Genomic DNA, 9,292 nt, shown 5'->3' with positions numbered 1-9,292 from the left:
CCAGGGCCAGTGGCTCTGTGTTCTAAGCCGAGCCCGGCCACCTCCTGGCTGTGCGACCTTGGCTGAGTTGCTTACCCTCTCGGTGCCCACGTTCCCTTATCTGACAATGCTGACAACCGTGCCCACCCAGCGGAGTCACCATGAGGGCTCAGCGATGTTTTTAAAGTGCTCGGACTTGTGCCTGACACAGAATAAGCATTCTAGGAGTCTGGTAAATAAAACCACACCATGAATACCAGTGGTGACCACCTACTAAAGACATGCACGGGTCTTCTTCTTCTTCTTTTTTTAAGGATTTTATTCATTTATTCATGAGACACAGAGAGAGAGAGAGAGAGAGAGAGAGAGAAGGGCAGAGACAGGCAGAGGGAGAGGGAGAGGCAGGCTCCATGCAGGGAGCCCGACGTGGGACTTGATCCCGGGTCTCCAGGATCAGGCCCTGGGCTGAAGGCGGCTCTAACCACTGCGCCACCCGGGCTGCCCTCTATGGTTCTTCTGGGATGAGAGCAAGTAGGCCCTGAAAAACAGAATTGCACTTGCAAGAGTCTCAAAAATAGATTGAGTACACTCACATATTTTAAATTTCTAGAATTCCTAGTTACATAAACAATGGAAAACAGTTTTCACAATTTATTGCTGTAATTCACACCTGGGAAGTAGACATTTTTACGAAAAGGGGTGGGGGGTGAGAGCATTTGGCCCATTGCTACTTGCTAAAATGTGCATCCTGGTGACCCGCGCGTTTCTGGGAAGGTGTTTGGGGGCTGTGTGTCCGTCCTTCCTGCCTCTACTGCGCCATCTGAGATCTTTATCTCGGTCATTCTAGAGTTAACCTCCCAGGGCGATACAGCCACGGCTCTCCTCGGCCTCCTTCGGCCTCAGCCACAAAAGGACCAGAATCAAATGGCCAGACGAGCAGCTCAGGAGTCAAAGGTCATGCTGGGGCCTCTCCCTCCCTGCAAGCACAGCCCTGCAGCCGTCTGGCTTCTTGATCTGTTACCATATGGCCAACAATCATTCGGCCCAGTGCCCGACGCACGAGTCAGGTGGATGACGTCTGGCACCAAGGCTGTCATTCGGGAGAAGTTTGAATTTGTCTTACCTAAGGTTGAGCTGCAGAAAGTTTGTAGAAAAGCACAAAGAAGGAGAGCAGCGATCCCCTGTCATCACAGCCCTCCCCCCACGGCCATTCAGCTGTGTCATGCGTGCAGTGGGGGTCAGGTGCGCTGAGGCTTACACGTTCCTGGTGTCGCACAGTTAGTGCTCTCTGTCCCTTGCTTCTCCATGTTGTATCTGGGGCTCTATGGTGCCAAGAGATTCTCTTCAGAATGTCTTTTATGGCCACATATGTTTCTTTTAGGTGCAACCCTCCAGTGTAGCACCCACCTCCCATGGTGGCTTCTGATTTTCATCATTAGGAAGAAATATTGCCGCAAACATTTCCTTATAATACGCACTTTGGAGGACGCACTTCTTTAGAAGAACTCAAGAAGGGTAGAGTAGATGGGTCAGCAAGCCGGGACTGTTTTCACCTTACACTTTAGGTCATGCACTAACTTTTTGCTTGGGGTTGAAGCTAAGTAAGCAGCGTACACCTAGATCCGAGCCCGTGGTGCTAACAGCACCTCCAATGTCATGTTCCCCTTTCTGGGTGTTTATACACTCGCTCTGAATTACCTTTCAGATCGTAAAGGAGGACTTTCGGTTCAGAAATTCTGTGGTTCTAGCACCTATTCTTTATGTACAGTAATGTCTCCAGCAGGGCGACCACAGCTCTCAGCTTCCTGTGTGCCGCTGGAGGAGAGAGAGGGTTACGCGCCAGCTCGAGGGCCCACAGAGGCTGGCTGGGGGGCTTTGGGACACATCTAGGGTGACATGGAAAGTGCCAGCCACCCATTCCCACCTACACAAACAAGTCAGACTCTATTTGCAAGCCATTCTAGAACACTGTCCAGCAAACCAAACTGGAGTGTGGGCCAAATGGTGACCCGCTGTGACCTTTAGAAACTCCCAGTGAGGCCCATGGAAGGCAAAGGGCAGATCTTCTTTTCATGGGATGGGGGGGCGGGGGGAATCCCAGGCTCAGAAGACTTGGCACATGGCCACGCCGGGAAGGACAGCACATCTGTGGCTTCTGGGGGTGGGGGTGGGGTTGAGGCCACAGTGAGAGCCACGGGGTTAATGCCTGTGGCTATGACACGTGTCACACATCATTGCGTACTCATGCTAGGGAAAGTGCCAAGCTCAGGAATGACCTGCCCCCAGCCCATCAGGGGCTTCAGGGGGTTTCACTGAGCCAGGAGTAACTGCTCCTTCCAGAAACTCGTCTTGACACAGAGACTGACTACAGATGTCCGGCCTGTGCTCTGTGGGGATTTCCCTTTCTTGGTTTCCCAATCCTGTCTCGGAAGCCTCCCTATCCACTGACCACACAGCTCCTCGGGGTGGGGTTCCCGCATAGCCCCCCAGGGGTGGCGGTGGGTGGGTTGGTCTCTGTGCTCCTTAGATGCCAGGGCGCATTCGAGAAGCTGCTGCTGGGTTTTAGGTAATAGGTGTGTGTCTTGTACAAAAATTTGGTTTTTATTTATTTATTTTTTGAGTTAATGTAGTATTGCCACCAACTGATGCCCTCACTACCCTCTGTGACTTCTTGGGGGAAAAAACCCAACACTTTTTCTGGAAACCCCGGAGGCCTGTCCTGCCTTGTGGAGAGGCTGAACAAAGGGGTGGGGCGACGTAAGAGGAGCCATGGGACCCTTTGGAAAGGGGTCCACCCGCACTGCTCCTGGAGCCCCGGGCCAACATTGGAGATACAGTCCTGCACAGTGTGGGACACAGATGGTGCTTACCCTGTTTGAGCTCATCTTTTAAGAACCCGGCCCCTTTTATTTTGCTTTTCAAACTTGTTTCTGTTTGAAGTTTGCAAAAGCCCTGCCGGGGACAAGCAGGTGATGTAAACGAGTGTAGCAGCTGGCTGTCCTCAGAGAGCTGTGGTGAAGTGCAGGGGAGGTGCCAGTCCGGGGGACCCAGTGCGCCTCCCTCCAGTTGATAGTTACTTGGGGTGCGGTTGGGGGTGGGGGACCACAGGCACTTGGTGGCCAAATCTTCCCATTTTCCAAGAGAAGCTGGACATGCAGATTTTCATGTGAGAGCTGCTGGTTTTGAAAGGTGGCTCCGACTCTGCTCTGAGCAGCCCCCTGTGTCCTGCCGGTCTCGGGGTGAGGGGGTGGGGGGCTTGCTATGTCGTGAACACTGTTTACTCCAGAAGCAAATGGTTTGAGAAACTGCGCAGGGAATGTCCCTGAGGCTTACTGCTCACGTGAAGCCACTTCTTACCATCCTTCGGTGTTGGGTAATTCCCCACCAACATTTTAGTCAGGCCACGAGAAAGAATGTGTTAGCAAAACAGTTAAATAACATTTCCAAAGGGGCTTGAAAATAGAGCATCCCTGAGAACATGCACTTCATCGAGTCACCACTGCCTGTATTATTAAGGTTCGGGGGGGGGGATGTTTAGGGGTGTAGTCATGGGAAGTTTGGATGACCTCATGGCGTCCTAGGACTTGGGGCTCCAGCAGGCTGAGGCAGTGGCTGAATGCAGTGTGGCAGTGCTGGGGTGACACAGTGGGGCAGCGGGGGGCATGTGGTCTACTTTGGGGTAGGTAACCAGGGTTGGGGTGCAGGCATTGCCTGCTCTTTTCCTGCAGTCTGCCCAGCACATGCGCAGCAGCTTGTGCATTTGTCCAGACCCCAAGATGGTGGTGGGGTCTGGTGGAGCCCAAATTTGCCTCCAGATAAAAAAATGTTTCAGGGTGCCTGGGTGGCTCAGCGGTTGAGCATCTGCCTTCAGCTCAGGTCGTGATCCGGGGATCCTGGGATCGGGTCCTGCATTGGGCTCCCCGCAGGGAGCCTGCTTCTCCCTCTGCCTGTGTCTCTGCCTCTCTGTGTCTGTCATGAATAAATGAATAAAATCTTTAAAAAAAGAAAAGTATTTCTTTCCCAATTGAGATGAAGGCTTTGTGGCGGTTTGGAATGACCTAATAAATCCATGTGAAGCCGTATCTTATGTCAAAAAGGCGGTTTTCCTGAAACTGAATACCTTAAAAATGTGAGTAAAGTAGAACAGCCCCAAGGGGTTGTCAAGCAGCCCTCTTCCTGCAGGTTGGCTCAGTGCCAACTGGAAATGCTACCTCCTCCTCCCCCCCTCCTGGTTCAGGCCTGTCCAGGGGTCTTTTCTGTAGGAGGAGGCGCTATGAGTTGGTGAGCCCCCAAGCTTGTACTGTTACAAACAGGAACAGGGGCAGGGGTGGGGCCGGGGTAAGATGTGAAATAAGCCCCATTTGCAACGCTTCCTGGGGACCTGTAGCTGATACATTTTAAGAAAATTTGATACATAAAAAAAGAGCAATAACTAAGCCTCCCTCACGTAAAAATAAACAATTTATCGCATCAAGGCACACTGTCATGTCATAGGCCACCAATAAAGAGAGAAAGGAAACAGCAGCGCGTGAAGGCTGCGGGTGCTGCGGGCACCTGGGATGTCAAGGACACCGGGGAGCGCACCCTCGCTGGGACTCGGGAGGCGGTGGCTGTGCAGCGTCGCCGTCCACTGGAGGGCGCAGGACGCCGGCTCGCGCGCTCCTCACTCGCCCGGAATGTCCTGTCCGGGCCCCGGGCCGCGCCCACCACAGGGGGCCACGGAGGGCACCCCCGCGCCAGTGTCCAAGTAGCACGGAGAGATGCAGCCACCCTAGTGATGCTCTCCGTGGGCGCGAGGTCTCCGAGTGCTGGCTTACCTGCCCCAGAGCGGTGACACCGCAGCACTGTTCACCTCCTCTAGGTTTATTACGATATAATTGGAAAACAAGCTTTCATACATGTATGTTTGGGTAATTTCAAACGTTTCAAAACAGCAAGAAATACGGGCTCTGCCTCCATCAGGCCTGGGTCGGAGTGTCCTTTTGCCCTCCCCTCCGCGGGCAGGTTCTGCAGCCCTTGCTGCGGCTTCCCTGAGCGCGCAGGTGGGATGGGGCGCCGCAGACCCGCCAGGGCCGTTGGGTGACCGCAGGGGCCCAGGCTGGCACCCTAGGAGGCAGGGCCGCAGGGGCCCAGGCTGGCACCCTAGGAGGCAATGCAAGTGGGGGCGGGGTGCCCCGTGTTTCTGGACAGCCTGCAGATGGCGCCCCGGGAAAGGGATTGAGAGCTGCGTTCTTCAAGCTGCGTAGACTGTGCGGCAGCCGCTGCGAGGACCCCGGGGGCAGTGGGGGGGAGGGTGGGGGCGGAATTACATGCACAGGGGCCTGGGGTGCAGCGGCCCCCGTGCCGGGGAGGAGCACCAAGGGGGCGCGGGAGCGACACGTGGCCCGCCCCCCACGCGCCGGGCAGCCCCGCGACCCCCACGCGCGGCGGGGCCCTAGCCACCCCACCCTGCGGCAGGTGGGTAGTGTCGCTATGAAGAGAAAGCCTCGATTGTCCCTCTTGCAAACCGCCACACGCCAGACCTCCGCTATTGTGCTTTCTCCATAGAAATGCAAACGAGCCGCGTGCGCCGGCCGCAATCTGCTCGCGCGTCCCAGCGCCCCGCGGCGCTCGGCTGCGGGCGGGGAGGTGGGCCCGGACCCTCCGGCGCGGCGGGGTCCCGGCGCGGGGCGTGCGGCGAGGCCTCCGGGCGCGCTCCGGTCGTGCGGCGGCTGGAGGGGGCTGTGCCCCTGGGCCTTTGGCTTGCAAGCGGAAAGCCCGCGCTGGCTATTTTTACTTGAAATTCCGGTTGAAAAACAACGGTCTTACAAACTTCCAATTACAAGTAAAGAAAAAAATAGAAACGTAGTCACAAAAATACATGCAAAAAAAAAAAAAAAAAAGAAATCTTCAGTTTCCCCAAAGGTGCATTTCATAAAGTGCTGCGTCTTATTATATTAGCAAGCTAAGGTTTTTTTTTTTTAACTTTTTCCTTTTAAGGACTTGAAACAACAAAAAGGCGAGTGAAATCTGCAGGCTCCCGTCTGCCTGGTAACACGCCGACAAAAGCGGCAGATTTGAGGCATTGTCATCCCCCGCACCCCTCCCCACGTGGCCTTCTGGCACGAGCCGCGGCGGCCGCCTCATTTGCATCAGAAAGCGGGCGCCGGCCAATGGGCGCGCAGCCTCGGGCCAGCTGGCGGCGCCCGGGCTCGGCCTATATAAGGGGGCGCGGCGCGCCGGGGCGCACTCGCCAGCCGTGCGCTCCCCGCTCCTCGGCCTCCCGCCTCTCCCGCGTCCGCGCCGCTCGCTCCTTGCGTGGATACTAGCTGTTGCCGACCGCACCATGACTCTGGAGGAGATCCGAGGCCAAGACACGGTCCCCGAGAGCACCGCCAGGTGGGTCGGCGCGGGGCGCAGGACGTCTCGGCGCGCGGGGCGCCTGTGCCCGTGCGGGCTGCAGCGGGTCGGGCGGCCGCCGCGGGGGCCCGCCGGGATGGGGAGCTCGCTGGGCGGGGGCTGGGGCACGGACGGGGGTGCGTCCCCGGGGCCGGGTCGCCGCAGGGGCTGGGGATCCCTGGCCGCTCCCCGCGCGCTCACGGCGCTGGCTCGTCCGCAGGATGCAGGGCGCCGGGAAAGCACTCCACGAGCTGCTGCTGTCCGCGCAGCGCCAGGGCTGCCTCACCGCCGGCGTCTATGAGTCCGCCAAAGTCCTGAATGTGTGAGTGTGGACGCGGCCCCGGTGGGGTGACCGGGGGCGGCGGCGGCGGCGGGGGCGCCCCGGGCTCGCCGCCCTGCCCTCACCGCCCCCCCCCTCCCGCGCAGGGACCCCGACAACGTGACCTTCTGCGTGCTGGCCGCCGACGCGGAGGACGAGGGCGACATCGCGCTTCAGATCCACTTCACCCTGATCCAGGCGTTCTGCTGCGAGAACGACATAGACATCGTGCGCGTGGGCGACGTGCAGAGGCTGGCGGCGATCGTGGGCGCGGGCGACGAGGCGGCCGCCCCGGGGGACCTGCACTGCATCCTCATCTCGGTGAGTGTGGCCTCGCCCCAGCGCCGCCCGCCCCGCCGCGCCGCGCCGCGCCAGCGGCCGGCCAGGCTGACCTCTGCGCCCTCCCCGCAGAACCCCAATGAGGACGCGTGGAAGGACCCCGCCTTGGAGAAGCTCAGCGTGTTCTGCGAGGAGAGCCGCAGCGTCAACGACTGGGTGCCCAGTATCACCCTCCCCGAGTGACAGCGCGGAGGGGGCCTTGGTCTGATCGACGACGTGGTGACACCGGGGCGCCTAGCGCGCGGCTGGCTCTGTGGATGCGCCCTCGGAGCGCGCGGGCCCGCAGTGCTGCGCGGAGAGCGGCGAGGAGGGCGGCCCCTGCAGGAGGGGCCCGGCGGCGGGGGCGCGGGGGCGCGGGGGCGGGCTGGCCCCCAGCCCGGGACTCCGCGAGTGTGGACTCCGCGAGTGTGGGCGGCGGCGGCCTGCCCGGGAAGGCCGGAGGCGGGCCGTGGGCCCCGGGCCGGGAAGGCCGGACCGGCCGGGCGGGCGTGACTCAGCAGCCTGCGCTCTGCGCAGGAAGGAGGGGAGAGGCCAGGCAGGCGAGGCCTGGACTCCGGACTCTGGACTCGGACAGTTACAGGAGCTCTGACCCACTGAGCGGCCTGCACCGCTGCACCAAGCGGACGGGGCGATGCTCCGGTTTCTAAAGGATTCTGCTGCTGCAGCTTTGGAGTTTTGTTTTTTAAACAATAAACTAAGTGAAACAGACTTCTTCTCTTTCTTGAGGGTAGAGGGTCCCTGTCCGAGGGGAGGCGGTGTGCAGGGCCCCAGGCGGTCCCGGAAGGCCCGGCGGGGTGACCCGGCGGGCACCTACTCCGTCCTCCCGCGGGGCTGAGTGCGCGCGGAGTGGGGGAGGGGACGCTGGCGAGAACTTGAGCCCTGCCCCCAGTTCTCTTTTTAGGGAGAGACTTTTGAACTTGCAAGACAGGAGCACGCTTGCGATAAGACATCAGCGCAGGAGCTCAAGGCTGGCCCTCCAGCCCGATAACAGCCGCCTCTGCCTCCCCTCCCCCTCCCCCCTCCCCCTCCCCGGCCCGCAGCCCCCTCCCTCCCGACAGCTGCTTATCAGAACAGCTTGCAGGATGCAGGCGGCGCCCCCCTTCACAATGGGTCCTGCCTTCTGCAGCGCTGCCCTTTGTGGTCCCAGGGGATGGTGGTGGCTGGCTCTCAGGAACCTTTTCCTCTGAAAGGCGGGCGCTGACGGCAGTGTCACGGCGGTATTAATATCATGTGTGACATGATGACTGGATTTAAGTATGAGTCATCATTTTGTCACGGCTCTGTTAGAACCTTCAGAGATCTGAGCAAAAATGGGAAGACGGCGTCCACACAAAAGGGGTGAGCAATTGTGAGCGAAGCCAGCCTCTGCTGCCCGCGATTCTGAGTGTCCTCTGCCCACGGCCCAGGGAGGAGGACCCTGCGCGGTTCACAGCCCGTTCGCAGACTTACCACGGAAGCGACAGAATTTACATCTTTCCCACAAAGCCTTTCTTGAGAAACATTTAGGGGGAAGATGTCCTGAGTGAATCAAATTTTTTTTTTTTTAATTAGGCCAGCTCGTCTGGACCCCGCCTCGGTGCTTGACCGGAACCCCGGCCCCCAGGGGAATTCGCAGGGGGGCTGGCGTGCCCTTAGCAGGCTGCCGGGCAGTCCAGGGAGCCTTCTGGGCAAGGGAGGAGGTGCTGTGTTGTTTTTTCGAAGAAGAAAGTTCTACTGATTTACCAGCAGCCCCAGGTGGCTGATTCACCCTGTTGGCTCCACTTTTTAAACTCTCTCCAAATCCCGGAAGCGTTCACAGGAACACAGGACTGTGGGAGCTTAATTTTTCTTCCCAGAATGAAAGCATCCTGTTTCACATTTATCAACCCTTCACGACGTTTTCCCCTTCATGAGGAGGAGGCCCAAGGAAAGAATTCAGCTGTGTTTGTGCGCCTGGTTTCATTAATATCTTACCTGTTTGCTTCTCAGAGGCTTGAGGACTTCCTCGTCAGGGTGGGGTCCCACGGGGTGGGGGGCCACACCAGTCTGCATCCTGGCAAACGGCCATTTGCCACAGCACACTATAGTGAACACAAATGGGGCATGATTACTTTAGAATGTACCCTTCAATGAATAAATTTAGCAGAACAGAGGGCAGTGCAGGCAGGCGGACCCTCCTGCTGGCCTACTGACCCCTGTAGGACATTCAGCTGGCAGCTCCTAAGAAATGTGGCTTTCTTGGATTAGAATCTACAGCAAGGGCACCTGTTGGAAGCCCAGGGGCTAGGAGAATTTGCC

General features: G+C 58.5%; 1 protein-coding gene across 1 annotated transcript; it reads left to right on the top strand.

Annotated features, from left to right (window-relative positions):
• Positions 1-6,191: 6,191 nt before the first annotated feature.
• On the top strand, positions 6,192-7,723 carry GADD45G (growth arrest and DNA damage inducible gamma). Its single transcript, XM_025423580.3, has 4 exons — positions 6,192-6,357; positions 6,578-6,679; positions 6,784-6,997; positions 7,088-7,723. The coding sequence occupies exons 1-4, from the start codon at positions 6,305-6,307 to the stop codon at positions 7,196-7,198; spliced, it is 480 nt and encodes a 159-aa protein (XP_025279365.1). The 5' UTR covers positions 6,192-6,304; the 3' UTR covers positions 7,199-7,723.
• Positions 7,724-9,292: the final 1,569 nt, after the last annotated feature.

The sequence above is a fragment of the Canis lupus genome, chromosome 1 (assembly GCF_003254725.2).
Source record: "Canis lupus dingo isolate Sandy chromosome 1, ASM325472v2, whole genome shotgun sequence".
NCBI classification, from domain to species: Eukaryota; Metazoa; Chordata; class Mammalia; order Carnivora; family Canidae; genus Canis; species Canis lupus.
This window is presented reverse-complemented; position numbering and strand designations above follow the sequence as displayed.